At 36.9% G+C, this 18,976-nt stretch overlaps 1 protein-coding gene across 2 annotated transcripts in view; it reads left to right on the forward strand.

Annotated features, from left to right (window-relative positions):
* The window catches only part of LOC108519190 (S phase cyclin A-associated protein in the endoplasmic reticulum-like), a 121,247-nt gene that overhangs the window by 45,494 nt on the left and 56,777 nt on the right, over nt 1-18,976 (forward strand). For both annotated transcript variants that reach the window (XM_017858030.1, XM_017858029.1), the window contains exon 3: nt 17,890-18,045. In XM_017858030.1, coding sequence (XP_017713519.1) covers nt 17,890-18,045 — 156 coding nt within the window. The remainder of the gene's footprint in view (nt 1-17,889; nt 18,046-18,976) is intronic.

Raw genomic sequence — 18,976 nt, forward strand, 5'->3', positions numbered from 1 at the left:
CAATCTCGGCTCACTGCAAGCTCCGCCTCCCGGGTTCACGCCATTCTCCTGCCTCAGCCTCCCGAGTAGCTGAGACGACAGGCGCCCGCCACCTTGCCCGGCTAGTTTCTTGTATTTTTTAGTAGAGACGGGGTTTCACCATGTTAGCCAGGATGGTCTCAATCTCCTGACCTTGTGATCCGCCCGTCTCGGCCTCCCAAAGTGGTGGGATTACAGGCTTGAGCCACCGCGCCGGCCTTGAATTATTTTTAATCTCTATTTCATTTGCTTCTGCTCTGAGCGTTATTTCCTTCCACCAATTTCGGGTTTAGTTCCTTCTTATTTTTTCAGTTGCTTTAGGTATATCATCAGATTATTAGAAGTTTATCTTCTTTTTTAATGTAGGCATTATTGCTGTAAATTTCCCTCTTAGGATTGCTTTTGCTGTGTCCCATAGATTTTGGTATGATGTGTTTCAATTCTTACTAGTCTCAAGGAATTTTTAAAAAATCCCTTTTGATTTCTTCCTTGACCCACTGGTTATTTAGTAACATATTAATTTCCATGTGTTTGTAACGTTTTCAAAGTTTTTTTGTTGTTGGTTTCTAGTTTTGTAAAATTATGGTCACTTGATGTGATCGTTCTAGTCTTAAATTTGTTAAGACTTGTTTTGTAACCCAACGTGTGATCCATCCTGGAGAATACCCTATGTGCAGTTGAAAGAATGTATATTTTGCAGCTGTTGGATGGAATATTCTGTAGATGTCTGTTAGGTCCATTTGGTCAATATGCAGTTTAAGTTTGATGTTTATTTGTTGATTTCCTTTATTGATGATCTGTCCATTGTTGAAAGTGGGATGTTGAAGTTCCCTACTATTATTGTATTGCATTTTATCTCTCGCTTATGATTAATATTTACTTCGTATATCTGAGTGTTCCAATGTTAGGTATACATATATTTATTACATAGTTATATGAGGTGCATAAATGTTGTTATATCTTCTTGTTGAACTGATCTTTTTATCATTATATAATGACCTACTTTGTCTCTTCTTACAACTTTTTACTTAAAGTCTATTTTGTCTGATATAAAGATGGCTACTCCTGCTGACATTTGGTTTGCATTTGCATGTTCTTCATTACTTCATTTTGTTTGTTCATCTTTAATGATGTGGTGAGTCTCTTGTAGGCACCATATAGTTGGATCTGTTTTTAATCCATTCAACCACACTAAATCTTGTAAATAATTTAATCTGTTTACATTCAGAATTATTATTGGTGAGGACTTATTTTTGCCATTTTGATAATTGTTTTCTGTTTTTTTTTTTTTAATAGATCCTTTGTTCTGCTCTTCCTCTCCTGTTTACCTCTACAATTTAGTGACTTTCTATGGTGCTAAGCTCTGTTTCCTTTCTCTTTTTCATTTTTGTATCTGCTGTAATTTCTTTCTTTGTGGTTACCATGGGGCTACCATAAAGAGTCTTACAGTTGTAATATACTGTCTTAAGCTGATAGCAACTTGCCATTGGTCACATAAAAATACTTTTCCCCCCTCCTGTCAATTTATATTTTGCTGTTTTAATTTACTTTTTATCTGTTGTGTGTTTCTTAGCTTTTAATTATAGCTGGTTTGTTTTTAACAATTTTTTACAACAATAATTACAACCACATCTTCATGGTTCTAATTATTGTCCTTTAATTTCTGGTTATAGCAGTTCTTTAAGCATTTCTTGTAAGGCTGGTCTAGTGGTCGTAAATTCCCTCAGGTTTTGCTTGTCTGCAAAGGTCTTTGTTTCTACTTCATATCTAAAGGATAGCTTTGCTGAATAAAGTATTCTTGGCTGACGGTTTTGGGGTTTTTTTTTTTTTTGCAGTCAGCACTTTGAACTTGTCCTTCTGTTATCTCCTGACTTGCAAGGTTTCTGCTGAGAAATCTGCTGATAACTTGGTAGTCTAATGGAGATTCCCTTATATGTGACTTGATACTTTTCTTTCTTTTTTTTTAATCTTTGTTTTATTTTGATAGTTTTTTGGGGGAACAGGTGGTGTTTGGTTATATGAATAAGTTCTTTAATGGTGATTTCTGAGATTTTGGTGCACACCCAAGCAGTGTATATTGTACCCAATTTGTAGTGTTTTATCCTTCACCCCCCACACCACCCTTTCCCCTGAGACCCCAAAGTCCATTGTATCATTCTTATGCCTTTGCATCCTCATAGCTTAACTCCCGCTAAGTGAGAACATAGGATGTTTGGTTTTCCATTCCTGAGTTTCTTCACTTAGAATAATGATGTCTGTTTCTGTCCAGGTTGCTGCAAATGCCGTTATTTCATTTCTTTTTATGGCTGAGTAGTAGTCCATGGTATATAGATACCATGGTGTATGTATGTGTGTATGTGTATGTGTGTGTGTGTGTGTATATAAACATTTCTTTATCCATTCATTGATTGATGGGCATTTGGGCAGGTTCCATATTTTTGCAGTTGTGAATTGTGCTGCTGTAAACATCTATGTGCGAGTAACTTGATGCTTTTCTCTTGCAGCTTTTAGAATTATCAAATAACTTTTGACGGTTTGATTATGATGTACCTTGGAGAGGATCTTCGTGGTTGAATATAAATGGGGACCTTTAAGCTTCCTGGATCTGGATGTCCTTGTCTCTCCCAATACTTGGGAAGTTTTCAGCAATTATTTCATTAAATATGTTTTTTGTGCCTTTTTCCATCTCATCTCCCTCTAGCATACCTATAAAGCAAAAATGTGTCCACTTAATGATGTCTAATAAGTCTTACGGGTTTTTTCTTTCTTTTCTATTCTGGTATCTTTTTTTTTCGTCTGACTGGGTTATTTCAAAAGACCTGTCTTCAAGTTCAGAAATTCTTCTACTTGATCTAGTCTATTGTTGAAGCACTCAGTTGTATTTTTTTTTTCATTTTATTCATTGAATTCTTCAGCTCTGTGATTTCTGTTTGGGTCTTTTTTGTGATATCTCTTTGTTCAGCTTCTCTTTCATATCATGAATTTTCTTGATTTAATTAAATTGTTTGTGTTCTCTTGTATTTCACCAAGTCTCCTTAAGATCATTATTTTGAACTTCTCTTTAGACATTTTGTAAATATCCTTTTCTTTTGGGTACATTATTGGAGATTTACTGTATTCATTTGGAGGTATCATATTTCCTTGCTTTTTTATGTTTTTGTGTCTCTACATTGATATATGAACATCAGGTGGAATAGTCACTTTTACCTATTTCCTATGTTTTCCATCCCTTCATTTTCAGTCTATGTTTATCTTTAATGATGTGGTAAATCATTTGTAGCCAGCCTATAGTTGGGTCCTTTTTAATCCATTCGACCACTCTAAATCTTTTAATTAGAGTATTTAATCCATTTACATTCAGAGTTATTATTGATAGTTTAGGACTTATTTCTGCCATAAGCTTCATATGGTGAGACCTTTTCCTATAGGTGGGTCCTAGGTTGTTGATTGGGTATGGTGTGTTGCCTTTGGTTCTGGGTGGACTTAGTAGCAAGGTCTCTGTACAGTTTCTTCAACTGTAATTCTCATTAGCAATCTCTGTGATTGCCTCAGTAGCCTAGGCTGCAGGAATTTGAAACAATCACAGACATTGTAGCCTAGGGGCAGTGGCACTGGGCTGGTTGTTGGGCCAGGTACATGTTTGTATAGAGGTCTGAGACATTATCTGGCAGACGCTCCAGGAAGGCAGCAGCCACAACCAGGCTGACTTCAAGGCTGGGTTCAGGCATGTGCAGGTGTGGCCAGCTATGTGGCTATGCAGTAGTCTCTCTGGGGAGGCAGGGCCATCACTGGTCCAGCTCTCATGCCAGATGCGGGCACAGCAGGCCAGCCAGCTGTTCGGTGGCTTCACCACAGTGCAGGGTTGCCTGTTCCATTGGTGGGTGGGACGCCACCTGAGTTCAGACACTGGCATCTCAGTAATTTTGTCTGGCCTGGGATCCAACCAGCTACACTTAACAGTGATGCAAGCACCCATGTGAACATGGTGAAATGATGGCAGGGCCTCAGAGATGGAGAGAGTCAGTTGCTACTGGCCCCCAGGGCAGGACATACTCTACCAGTGGGTCTGGTTCCAAGATGATCTGTGCTGTGACAACTTAGATTACAGGGTTGGGGAGTGCTCAACATGGGATCCTACTCTGAGAGAGTTCAGGTTTACAAATTCCCAGCTACTCTCCAAAATAGATTTGGGTCCTATGAGTACTGGGAGATTCTCCTGTAGCAAGATTTGCTGACATTTGTGGTGGCAATGAGGACTGCTGGGAATCTCCAGCTTACTTTTTCCCTGTAAGAAGTCCTCCCTGACCCTGAGCTAATCCCAGCAGGGAAGACAGTGTGGCAGAGGCAGGATACCTTACTCCCCTGTCTGTGGTGGTATCCTGGGCTTTCATGTTCCACAGGGATTTTGCTGCCCCCCTAGTATTCTCCAGTGTGCTTCATCAGTCACTACAGTCAAAATATCGTTGTTTGCTGGTTGTTTTGGTCACTTCTTGTTGGGGTGGAGGGGGACAACCACCAGGCAACTCTAATTGGTCATCTTGCTGACACCCCTTGACCACATTAATCTCTGAATTTTTTTTTTTCTTGAGACAGAGTCTTCCTCTGTTGCCAGGCTGGAGTTCAGTGGCGCGATCTCAGCTCACTGAAACCTCCACCTCCCGGGTTCAAGCCATTCTCCTGCCTCAGCCTCCCGAGTAACTGGGATTATAGGCACATGCCACCACACCCAGCTAATTTTTGTATTTTTATTAGAGATGGGGTTTCACCATGTTGGCCAGGATGGTCTAGATATTTTGACCTCATGATCCGCCCACCTCAGCCTCCCAAAGTGCTGGGATCACAGGCATGAGCCACCACGCCCAGCCACCAGCCTTTTAGAATCTATGTATTCAAGGAAAAATTTTAGCTTAGCACTTTCCTGGCCACCAGACCCTGACCACATATCTTGCCACCAGGATGTACCACAGATACCTCAGACTCCATAGTTCAAATCTTAATACATTATCTGTCTACCCAAAGGAGCTCCTCTTCCTGTATCCTCTGACCTTATCAATGACAGCGATGTCCTATTAAGTTACTTAAGCTAGATCTCTCAGTCTTTTACCAAACCAATATCTAGTTAATCCTCTAGCACCTGTTGATCCTGCCTTGTAATTATTTCTCAAAACTCTTACCCTCACTCCATTGCTATTTCTTTACTTCAGGTGTTCAAGCTGTCTTGCAGCAGCCGATGGTGTATCTGTCTCTCTACCACCACCTTTTAAAATAAGTTCTTTTTTCTAATTATGAAATTACTATGTGCTCAATGACAAAAACAATTTGGAAAACACAGAAGAGTACAGTTTTTTGTTTTTTGTTTTTTTAACATATCTTTAATTCCACCACCCAAAGATGGTGGACTATCTTTAATTCCACCACCCAAAGATAATTACTGGGTTTGTGTTTTTTAGTGAATATATATGTAGTTATTTTATTTAAATATAATACTTATAAATACTGTTTTATAATGTGCTTTTTTTATTTTATTTTTTTAGAGATAGGGTGTGTGTGCTGTCACCCAGGCTGGAGTGCAGTGGCATGATCATAGCTCACTGTAACTCAGCTCCTGGCCTCAAGCAGTCCTTCTGCCTCAACCTCCAGAGGAGCTGGGATTACAGGTGCAAGCCACCACACCCAACACATCATATACTTTTCTAAATCCACTTTTTCAAGTCAATAGAAACTTGCAAATTAATTTTTATTGGTTTTCCAAGTATTTCACTACTTAGGAATGATTTGCTTCAGGTAACCTATTATTACACATGTAAGTGTATTTTAGTTTTTTACTTTTTCATATAATACTGAAGAACATCTTTGTATGCTCCTCTTTTCCTTTTTTTTCTGTTTTCATACAGTTGATTATTTTCTTATGATAGATGTTTAAAAGTAGAATTTCTGGGTCAGAGAATATACCTTAAGAATTTTGATCCATATTGCCAGATTGACCTACACAAAGAGTACCCATGAGTGTGTCCTTGTACCCTCAACCTAGACAGTATTGGGTATCATCATTCTTTTTAAACCTTAGTCAAACTGAGAGATGAATATATTTAACTTTTTGGGGTTTTTTTTGAGATGGAGTCTCGCTCTGCTGCCCAGGCTGGAGTGCAGTTGCGTGATCTCAGCTCACTGCACCCTCCTCCTCCCAGGTTCAAGTGGTTCTCCTGCCTCAGCCTTCTGAGTAGCTGGGATTACAGGCATGTGCCACCTCGCCTGGCTAATTTTTGTACTATTTATTTATTTATTTATTTATTTATTAGTAGAGGCAGGGTTTCACCATGTTGGCCAGGCTGGTATTGAATTCCTAACCTCTAGTGATCCACCTACCTTGGCCTTCCAAAGTGCTGGGATTACAGCCTTGAGCCACCACACCCAGACAATATTTAACTTTTATATTGGTAGTGATGGGGAATATTTTTTAATGTTCACTGGCCATTTTTATAATTTTGTAAGTTGCTTCCTTATGTACTTAGCCCATTTTTCTACTATTGGAGGTGTTGAAATGTTTTAATTATAAAATTCTTTACATATTCAAAACATTAACCCTTCATCTTATTATTGCAAATGCTTTTTCACCCTTAGTCATTATTGCCATTTTTAATATTTAAATTTTCTATTATTTTATTATGAAATATTGTCAACATACACAAAACAAAATTATAGTTATCTGTACCAACAATTGTTAACTGATAAGATTTTCCATATTTGTCTTAGGTTAAATCTTTTTTGTTGTTGTTAAGAAACCAACTGTTGCAGATACAACTGCCTCCCCCTCCCCTTCCCTATCCTTTCCCCTTACTCTCTCCCAAGTGGTAAATCGCTGTTAAGAGTTTGTGTATATCATTTCATGTATTTTTTATATGTGTGTATGTGTGTGTATCTATCTCCATAAGCAACATATTTTACTTTTAATGGTTTTTTACATTTACATAAATGCTATGATATTATTTTACCAATTGTTATTTTTATGCAATGAAATGTAACATGTTTTAACTCTTTTTATATTTATTTATGTTGATTCATATAGATTTAGCTAATTCATTTTAACTGCTCTTCAGATTCTATTGTGTGAATAAATTCCCAAATTTATCCATTTTCTACCTCAGGGCAATAGTTTATTCCTTTTGACTGTTTCAAGCAATGAGGTAGTAAATGTCTTTATAAAAGTATTTTTCTATACTTGTACAAAGTTTCTCAAGGGTATATACCTAAAGGAGTAATTTATGGATGATATAATAAATGCATGTTCAACTTCTATCAGAAAATACTGTTAAATATTTGCTGACAAAAATTTATACCAAATACCAAAAAAGTTGATACCTTAAAACCAAAATCTGACAAAGATATTAAACAAGTTAACACCAAATTGTTCTTTAAAGTAATTGTACAAATTTTAGTTCCCATCATCAAAAAAATTGCAGTTTCCATTTCCCCATTTCCTTGCTAGTGTTTTTGTCAGTCTAATAGCTATGCAATGTTTCGTTTTTGTTGTCTTCATTTACCCTGACTTTATCACTAGTGAGGTTGAGCATTGTTTGTCAGTCATTGTATCAGTCTGGATTTAGTTGTAGAAAAGGAAGCCATTGTAGCTATTTTAAGGAGAAAAGGATATAAAACAGAGAATTAGGTGTTTACAAAATCGTTGAAAGGACTGAAAGAGAAAATTCTATCAAATAAACTTAAGTAAACACATAAAGCTAATGACTACTATACTGAACAACATAATTCTATGTTCTTAATTTTTTTCTAGTTTTAACAATTAGCAAAACAGGAGTGTTAAAAATCTCCAACTGTGACTATGGATCTGTCTCCATTTAATTCGTATGATTTTTGCTTCATGTATTTTGAAACTCTGTTAGACTGTTGTGTCTTTCAGATGGCCCTTTTATTATTATTCCTCTTTATTCGTGTTAAATACTCCTTGCTTTGAAGTCTAGTTTGTTTAATATTAATTTCTCACATAACTGTTTGGTCTTCTCCATCCTTGACGATTTTTTTTTTTCCTTTAAGCACTTTAAAGATATCATTCCATGATCTTTTGCTTCCATCATTTCTTATGAGAAATCAGCTTTCATTTTTCCCCTGTAGGTTGTGTATTTTTTCTCCTCCACCTGCATTCAAGATTTTTTCTTTATATTTGAATTTCAGCAGTTTGACATAATCAGCTTCAGTGTAGTTCCCATTGTACTTATTCTGCTTGAGGTTTTCTGAGCTATTTGGATGGTAAATTGATGTTATTCCACCAAAACAGAAATCTGCTGTCTTTAACTTTCCACAAAGAAAACTCTGGGTACAGATGGCTTTACTTCTAAATTATACAAAGCACTTAAGGGAGAAATAACACCAATAATACACAAACTCTCTCACAGGAGAGGTGGGAATACTTGCCAGCCTGTTTTATGATGCTGGTACAACCTTAATACCAAAATCTGACAAAGATATTCCAAAAAAGAAAATTACAGATCACATTCCTCGTGAACATAAATGTAGTAATTGTTAACAAAATATTAGCAACTAAATTAAGCAATATATAAAAGGATCATGACGATATGAGATTTATTCTAGGAATGCAAGATTAGTTTTAACATTTAGAAATTGCCATATTAACTTCTCAAGGACCATGAAAGTTCATAGATTTTACCCTTTTTGCAGGCTAACAAGTTAGCCCACACAGTTTCATGGATGCTGGCAAAAGATACATGACTCCTAGTCAGAGACAAGGGACCTCATTACTCACAGACAGCAAGCAATTTGAACTTTATGTTCTCATCAGTTTTTCTTACCCCCAGGTCCCACAGAAACAACACAGGGTGGGCCCACATGGATGTTGCACGTGCATTGAGTTTACATCACAGCTTAGGAAACCGCCACAATCTTAGGAAACCCCAGTCTTTAAAATGGGCTAAAAATAGACCTGTTCAACCTTTGCCTGGGAGGCAGACATTATCTTTACTCTACTGGACAGCCAACATACCTGACCTTTGCTCTAAAGGATGACATGACCATTTTCCAAGACCATTCCCTGTACAAACATTCTGGAAAACAGTCTAGAACAAAAGCTGTTAGTTCATCTGCTCACAAGACATGCAAAAATGTGAGACCTTTTGAGGATTATCTCCTGGCACTGACCTCAATAAAAGGAAACTATGATCATCTTAGTAGATGTAGAAAAAATGAAAAAAAAAATGTGTCACCACTTCATGGTAATAAAATAAACAGCAAATTAGGAATAGATGGCAAAAACAGCTAAATCATACATAATAATAAACACTTTTCCTTTAAGATTAAGAATACACAAAGACTGTTTACCCTCATCACTTCTATTCAGCATTGTATTGAAAGTTCTAGCTAGTTCAGTAAGAAGTGGAAAAAGAAAAGGCATAAAGTTTGTAAAGGACAAAATAAAACTATTGTTATTTGCAGTCTCATGATTGCACATATAGAAAACTATGTAATCTACCAAGAAAAAAAAGACTATTTAATAGAACTAATAAGATTTAAGCAAGGTTTGAATATACAAATATAACTTATGCAAAAATCAGTTGTATCACTATGTATAGCAGAAAATAGAAATCAAAATTTAAAAAACAATACCATTTATAAAAAGCATCAGAAAATATCAAATACCTCTGAGTAAATCTCATGAAAGTAACACCTCTACAAAGCATTACTGAGAGAAACTGAAGACCTAAATAAATGGAGATATATGTAAATGGATCAGAAGACTCAATATTGCTAAAACATTATTTTTCTCCAAATTAATTTATAGACTCTATGTGATCCTAATCAAAATCCCAGCAGGCTGTAGAAATAAATTTACAAGTGAGCTCTAAGATGTCTATGGAAAAGGCTCTAACACAACCAAAACAATTTTGAAAAAGAATAGTAAGTCAGAGGACTTGCCTGATTTGGGGACTTACTATAGAGTTATGCTAATCAAGACAGTCTGGTATTGGTATAAGATTGATCAATAGGTCAAAACAGAATTGAGTGCACAGAAATAGACACACACAAATACGGTCCAATTATTTGGGGTGGGGGAGCTGATTAGGCTTTGGGAAAAAATACACTGTTTTTTAGAGCAGTTTTTAAAGTTCACAGCAAAATTGAGTAGAAACTATAGAGTATTTCCATAAACCCCTGGCCACACACATGTACAGCCTCCAGTAGCCCTCATTAGAGTGGTACATTTGTTACCGTCAGTGAACCTACATTGATGTCGTTATCACCCTAAAGTCCATAGTTTACATTAAGGTTTACTCTTGGTGTTAAATATCTTATGGATTTTGGCAAATGTATAATGACATGTATTCATCAGTACAGTATCATATAACCCCATCCATTCATTCCTCCTTTCCCCACAACCTCTAGCAACCTGTCATCAGTTGATTTCTGATCAAGGGATCAGATTAATTTAATAGGGAAAGGAAAGGTCTTTTAATGAATGGTGCTAGAACAACTGGATATCCATATGGAAGAAAAGTAACCTCTTGTTATATACAAAATTAATTTGAGATGGATCATAGATCTAAACACAAAAGTTGTGACCATAAGACTTAATAGCTACTTAACACGTGGAAAGATACACAAATAGCTACTTAGCACATGGAAAGGTGTTCAGTATGTTAGTTATCAGGGAAATGCAAATTAAAACTATACCAAAGTACTATTTCAAGTCTGATAAAATGACTAAAATAAAAAAAGGCTGATGATACCAGGTGTTGGTAAGGATATAGAACAACTGGAGATCTGATACATTGTTTCTGGGAGAATGAAATGAAATGACCACTTCGAAGAACTCTTTAGCAATTTGGAAATTTAAACACATCTATTCTATGACTCAACAATTCTACTGTTAGGTATTTACCCAATAGAAATGAAAACACATGTTCACAAAAAGACTTTCCCATGGATTTTCATAACAGTCTTATTTATAATAACCAAAAACTGTAAATAACATATACATCCATCAACAAGAGAAGGAACAAACAAATCATAGCATACAGGTTGAGTATGCCTTATCTGAAATGCTTGAGACCAGAGTGTTTTGGATTTTGGATTTGGGTGGGGAGGGGATTTTGAGTATTTACGTTATACTTGCTAGTTGAACATCCCAAATCTGAAAATCCAAAATTTGAAATGCTCCAATGAGCATTTCTCTTGAACATCATGTTGATACTCAGAAAGTTTTGGGTTTGGGAGGATTTTGTATTTTCAGGTTGGGCATGCTCAACCTGTGTTCATACAGTGGGATACTAATCAACAATAAAAAGAAAGGAATTATTGTCCCATGCACCAACATGAATAAATTTCAAAAACATCATGCTTAGCCAGAGACAGATATAAAAGAGAACATTTGGAATGATTTCCTTTATATGGAGAGAGGAAAGGATTGGATAGAAAACAAGGGAACTTTCTGTTATGATGAGTATGTTCCATATCTTGTTTTTATTGATGGTTATTTAGATTTATGTAGTCTTCAGAACTTGTCAAACCAAACACTTAAGTTTTGTGCATTTATTATTTGGAATGTATCTTAAGAGAAAGCAGTTGATTATTAATCACAATGAAAGCAGAGAGAATGAACAAAGGTTATCACAAATGTGATTAGCAAGGAGACAAGAGATGTGAAGGATAGACAACAGAATTAAAATATTGAATAATTGATCTTCTCAAATAAGGTAACAGAAGTACAACAGAAAAAAAAAAGCAAGAATAGAACACTTCTAAACTCAAGGAAAACATTCATTAGCCATTAGCTATATATGAAGGAACCAACTTTACTAGTGGGGTAGATATAAAGAGGCTGAGACTCAGGTCAGGCCTTGTTTCTAATATCACACAATAACTTAGCCTGATAGGATGTGACCTTGACCAAACTATAGCAGTAACAATTACAGTGGAAGCAAGAAGGATTTAGGACTATTTTAGAGGTAGAATTAGCTTCTGTCTACCTCAGCCTTGGGCCTTGTCTACCTGATGAATTCATTTAAAAATATGAAGATGCCACGTCTTTTGAGAAGCTAACCCTGGCCCATTAAGCCAAAATTTGGCACTTCTGCTGTATGGTAGTAGTACTTTGAACATACCTCTATTATAGAATTAATCATAGTAATGTGGAAATTATGTGTCAGCTATAATGTTAAGAGGTCCTTAAGGTTAGCATCAGCATCATACTTAGAACTAATTGAGTGGATGAATGCATGATTACAAATGGTTATCTTAAAATTTCTTGTAGTACTGTGAGATGAATAATGACATCCATTTGGATAAGAATAATGGGAGAAGGAGATTTCAGAAGAGATAATGAGGTTTTATTTGAACATACAAATATAGGGGTGCCTTGGGACCCCCAAGGGAAAATATAAACTAGTACTTTTAAGACAGAAGTTCAGAAAAGAAGTAGGCCGGATGCCGTGGCTCATGCCTATAATCCCAGCACTTTGAATGGCTGAGGAGGGCAGCTCGCTTGAGTCCAGGAGTTCATGACCAGACTAGGCAACGTGGCAAAACCCTGTCTCTACAAAAAAAAAAAAAAAAAAAAAAAAAAAAAAAAACTAGCCAGGCCTGATGGCATGCATCTGTAGTCCCAGCTACTCAGGAGGCTGAGGTGGGAGGACCCTTGAGTCCAGCAGTGAGCAATGATTGCATCACTATACTCAGCCTGGGCAATAGAGTGAGACCCTGTCTTTAAAAGCAAAACAAAAGTAGGCCTTGAGATAGAATTGGGAATTATTATTAACATATCGAGGATAGTTGAAACCATGGAATTGCATGAATTTACTAAATTTAGTTCAGGGATAGAACCCTAATAAGCAACATTTTGGTTGGAATGTGAGAGTGGATAGGTAGACATGGACAAAGAAACAATAACTCACGTTAGTTTTTTTTTAATAGATTCAGGGGGTACATAATACAGGTTTGTTACGTGGATATATTACGTAATGGTGAAGTTTCGGCTTTTAGTGAACCCATCACCCAAATAGTGAAAAATTGTATACACATACACACAAATATATATGTATATGTTTCTCAATATCCCTTTCTGTTTGTAAAGTTCAATGACAGAAAGCTGCAAAGGGACTCATTTTAAATTTCAAATGGCAAAGCAAATGGAGAGACCCATTTACTGTAGCATTTACAGCAGCATGTCTCTTTCCCAGGATGTGTGTTCCAAGAAGACTAGGAAGTTTTCTACATAAAGCTTTTCATCCTGGGTGTGGTAATAGTCTCAGCATTATAATTTCAACCTAATAGTTACAATGCAAAAGATGTGTTGCTTTTGACCCAGTATTCATTAGAAAATTCCATATTCTTCGCTCAAAACTGTGAGGTTGACAAAATGAGTTTCTCTACACTGACCTTTTAGAGCCATTTAGTTTAAGCATCTTCTTAGCCAGTCATTTAAAGATTGTCCATGCAGTTTTCAAGACACAGGCAATTTAGAAAAACATTAGTGTGACTCATTAGTAGGCACCATAGATGGCCCAGTAACCATAGGAGATGATACTCAGAAAGGACCAACTACTCAACAAGTGGTTGTTTTAGTTTGCCTTGGCTTTACAATGCTTTTTATCTCTTCACTCATTTTGTAGTCTTTCTGCCTTTCAAGGCCAGTACAGGAAACCTAGCTAAGCCATTTTCATCTTGAGACTACATGGTTTTGAAGCTAGACCTCAGTAAGGACCCAAAAAATGCCACAGAAAAGCAGTGAATTCAGTACAAAGGACCCTCTTATCAGGAGTCAGAAAACCATAGAATGTTCCAGCTGTCTTGCTTGAGCTTATGCATTGCCCTCCTTGAGCATCAGTCTCCTTGTCTATCAAATGGGGATAGTCATACCAACCTCCACATAGTGAACTGGGTTTTCTCATACCTTGCTGGTGAGACTACAAATTGATTTAATGTTTGTTGAATATAATGTGGCTATCTATATCAAGAGCCCTAAAAATATGCATACCCTTTGACTCAGTAATTCCACTTGTGGAAAATAGTCTGAAATCTGGCAAGGATTTCTACTCAAAATGTTCAGCACAGCATGGTTTGTAATAAGGAATATTGAAAACAACCAAAAGTTGCAAAAATATTCCACTGGTAGAATATTATTCAATCATTAAAAATGATGTTTATGTATCCAGTCAGACCTCTAGAACCTAGATCATTTTACAGGAAATAAATAGTTCAAAAAAATGTTTTGTGACACCACAGGGATATAATCAGTAAAATTAAACTTGTGGGAAAGTGTATAGGATGAACAACCAGGTTTCATCAACAAATACATACATTTTCAAAGGGGGTTTTAAAAGGTGGAGGGTAGCTAACAGATTAAAAAGAGACTTAAGTCATATTAACCAGTCACAATGTGTGGTTCTTGTTTGGATTCTAATTTAAAAAAAAAAAAAAGACATTTATGGTACATTTAGAAATTTGAACACCAGTTATTTGATGGTATTAAGGAATGGTGATTTTTAGATGTGATAATGATGTGGTTTTGTTTTTTTAAGTGATTTTTTTTAGAGATAGAAATGGAAACATTTACAAAGGAAAAATATGCCTTGGATTTTCTTAAACTTTATGCAGGATGTGGACAGATGGGATTGTCCACACAGATGGGATTGGCCGTGGATTGATGGTAGTCAGGGCTGTGTGATGAATGCATGGGTATTTGTTATCCTCTTCTGTCAATTTTTTTTATGGTTTATGTTAACTTTTCAATAATACAGTTTTTAAAGATTTAAAATATAATGGTTAACCAAGATATTTTCATGACATAGAAGGGGCCTAAATTGTCATTGAATGAAATTCAGTATAATGTCAATCATGTGGAGAAAGAATCAAATAGAAAAACATGAAAGGAAAACTCTCAAACTGGATTGTCTTTGAAAGGTGAAATTATGGCCAATTTTCTACTTATTTTCTGCTTTTCTTTACTATATAAATTTCTTTGATGAGCCTATGTTACCCTTATAATCAGAAAAAAACAAATTTTCCCTCTGGTTAGAACTCTTTTAGAATCTTAGCTTGAAATAACATAAGTAAAACAGCATAGTAAAATGACTTGTGTACCTGGGAAGGTCAAGGTTTGAAGTAGATGCCGAGGTCTAAGTATAGTAATGCACTGCATAATGACTTTTCAGTCAACAACAGACCACATATACAATGGTGGTCCTGTAAGAATACAATACTGTATTTTTACTGTACCCTTTCTATGTTTAGATACACACTTACCATTGTGTTATACAGTTGCCTGCATTGTTCCCTGCAGTAACATACTGTATATGTTTGTAGCTTGGGAACAGTAGGCTATTCCATATAGCCTAGGTTAGGCTATACTGTCTAAGTTTGTGTAGGTATACTCTATGATGTTTGCACAGTGACAAAGTTGCCTAATAATGCAGTTCTCAGAATGCGTCCCCATATGCCATTACAGCTCTGTTTCTTTCAATTCTACTTATCTCTACTTGGCTTTATTCTCTAAGCAGATGTTCTCCATGTAACAAGTTGACTACTAGCACCCCCACAGTTACACATTTTAGTTTAGATATCCCCAGTGGAAAGAGATTTTTCCTATGGTCATATATTAATCCCACAGAAGATGTTGAGTGGTCCTCCCTAGGTCATATACTCATCCTGGAACCAGTCATTATGGCCAAGCTGATGAGTACTTTGACTGTCCTGAAGCACATGCTCACTCCTGGATTAGCAAGAGGGTAGCATCTTTAACAAGGCCCCCAGGACCATATGGAATAGGAGAGGAGAATGTGCTGGGCAGATAAAAACCAAAGCTTTCACAGTCTGCTCCCTAATGGTGTTCTTGGGATGATTCATTGGGATGATTAAGATGAAAAACACTTTATTCTGTTTTGTTTGCTCATGTGTGTGTGTGCATGTGTGTATAGACAGGGTCTCACTATGTTTCTCAGGCCAGTCTCAAACTTCTGGGCTCAAACAGTCCTCCTGCCTAAGCCTCCTAAAGTGCAGGGATTACAATTTTAAGCTACTGTACCCAGTCAAAACACTTTATTTTTTTTTCTTCAGATGGAGTCTCACTTTGTTGCCCAGGCTAGAGTGCAGTGGCATGATCTTGGCTTACTGCAACTTCGACTTCCTGGGTTGAAGCGATTCTCCTGCCTCAGCCTCCTGAGTAACTGGGACTACAGGTACCAGCCACCATGCCTGGCTAATTTTTGTATTTTTAGTAGAGACAGGGTTTCACCATATTGGCCAGGCTGGTCTGGAACTCCTGACCTCAAGTGATCCACCTGCTTCGGCCTCCTAAAGTCCTGGGATTACAGGTGTGATCCCCCATGTCTGGCTACAGACAAAACACTTTGTAAATCGAAGAGTTCTGCGCAAATGTACAAGCAAGTTTTTAAAAGTCTAATTTTGTTAAATCAGATTGTAATAAGATTCTCAGTGTATATATATATCAGTCTATCAATTTCCTTTATTAGAAGAGGTCTGGTGGTCATCATTTCATATTTCCCAATTTTAAAACTGTAGGAGTGCTCAGTAGCCCAGGTAGATACATTTTCTAATGTAAAAGATGAAAGGAGGCATTATTTTGTACCTTCAAAGTAGTAAACTTAGAATGGCTGTAAACATGAATTATTCATCAGTTTCTCCTTCCTTTTACAAAAACCTGTGTTGTTAAATGAATAGTGGTGGGGCCTGTAGTGCGCTTACACACCAAAACCTCAGTTCCTTTGTGTATATCTCTGAAAGTTAACATGTTGATTTGCAGAACTGCTATATTTGCAGTCCTACCCTTCTCATACATGTCAGTGCAGTAGCATTGAATTCTAGGCCAAGGTTGATTTATCTACAAGGTCTTTTATAGTCTTAAAATATTCTTTTCAATGATTGCTGCTCTGTGGATTAATAAAAGAGTTACTATTGTCAGTCCAGTTTACAAACAGCTCTAGAAAACTGTTTTTTGTACTGAAAAGATGGAAATTATTTCTTAAATGTTATTGTCAACCCTCAGGACTGGTACTTTTCAATAAAAGCAATTAGATTCTCACTGTTTGTTATGCTGTTAATGGTGATAAGAGTCTTTAAAAATAGGGAACCTACAACTGGCTTTAGAAGTTTAAGTTGTGGCCAGGCATGGTGGCTCATGCCTATAATTGTAGCACTTTGGGAGGCCGAGGCAGGAGGATCACTTCAGGCCAGAAGTTCAAGAAGAGCCTCGTCAATATAGCAAAACCCCATTTCTACAAATAAAAAATAAAAAATTAACTGGGTGGGGTGGTACACAGATGTAGTCCCAACTACTTTCGAGACTGAGGCAGGAAGATCTCTTGAACCCAGGAGGTTAGAGTTGTAGTGAGCTATGATCATGCCTCTGCACTCCAGCCTGGGTGACAGAGTGAGACCCTGTCTCTAAAAAAAGAAAAAAAGTATAAGTTGTAACAAGAGTGTCTGGGTTGAATCATTGTACTGTATCTTCTAAATCCTTGCATTGGGGCTCCCTAGTAGTGTAAAAAGGAACGCTTTTGAAGAGCATAAAGGTCATTATAAATCATTTCACTTGTTGTTAGACTCTTCAAACCAGTAAGAATGACTAGACAATCATTTTCATTCATTTTTTCTTGAAAAATAATATTCAAATAACCAAAAGAAAGAAGAGAGAAAAAAAATTCTTACAGAAAGAGCTGATTATTCAGGAGTAAATCTAAGGAAATTCTTACTTGAGATGCTTTACTCAAACTTGTGTTGTGTCTGCTTGTTTGAGGGGTCCAAGCCTGTGTATTGTAAGATTCATCACTGAAGGTGAAGATGTTGCTGGCCTATTCAGATTGATAACATGCATTTCTCCCCCACATCTAGCTACGTGGTGAACATGGGTCTGATTGACAAACTGTGTGCCTGCTTCCTCTCGGTGCAAGGCCCAGTGGATGAGAATCCCAAGATGGCCACATTTCTGCAGCATGCCACAGGACTCTTACATGCAATGTGCACATTGTGCTTTGCTGTCACTGGAAGGTAAGGCATCTACTTGATCTCAATCTAGACTCAACTTTTGGAACATCTCTTGAATTTTGCCCATTCTAGGGTCATTTCATAGGATTTCAAGTGGTCATCTTGGCCATCTTTCCTCTTCGTTCTTTCCCCATCATTGGCTTTCTATATTGAGATGTGTATTAATTTCTCATTTTTCTAGGCCACATACTCTTGCCAGTCTTTTTTTCTTGTTGGTGTCATAAATTTGACTGTCATTGCTGGAAGAGACCTAAGAAGTCATCCAGTCCCTCTTCCACTGAGATCCAGAGGAGTCCAGTGATTCTCCTTCAGTCATTGAAGGAAACAAAGCCTAGACCAGAACAAGCCAAGCCCTCAGCCCTACACAGCGTAGCCTGAAAAGTGCTCATTACTGTCATTCATGTGCTTTCCATTATAGGCTCCTAGGTTTATTTATTTTCGCTCTATCCCTTCTTCCAGAGTACTTCCATGAATAAGGGAAGGGAGCCATCTAAAACAATAGGTCCCTGAAGTCACACATGACCCATGGGCATTGTGAAAGCCAGCGTACCAGGGACTACTACTGGCCTGGTTGGCTATTTAGACTACCCCATCCCATCCTACCCCATCCCACCCTGTGGACTGTCCTCAAAAACAATAATTCTCTAGGAAGGACAAAAGTAACCCTCTGGGTCTTCTTTTCTTCTCCCCAACCCATCCCTCACCAAGTAAGAATCGTTGATCATAGTGCCTCCATTTTTCTGATAGGAATATGACATATCCCTTAGGCGTATTGAGGATATTCAGTCAAATAATTTTCTTATAATTAATTCTAAACAGCACATATGTATTACCTATTTTTTAATTATGTGTTTTGTATTTTTAAGAATTTGTCAATTTGAAGCTTCTAAAGTCAAGCTTCTTAAGGAAATATTATCCATCTACATTCAATGTT

Source organism: Rhinopithecus bieti, unplaced genomic scaffold (assembly GCF_001698545.2).
Source record: "Rhinopithecus bieti isolate Rb0 unplaced genomic scaffold, ASM169854v2 scaffold_47256, whole genome shotgun sequence".
Taxonomy (NCBI): domain Eukaryota; kingdom Metazoa; phylum Chordata; class Mammalia; order Primates; family Cercopithecidae; genus Rhinopithecus; species Rhinopithecus bieti.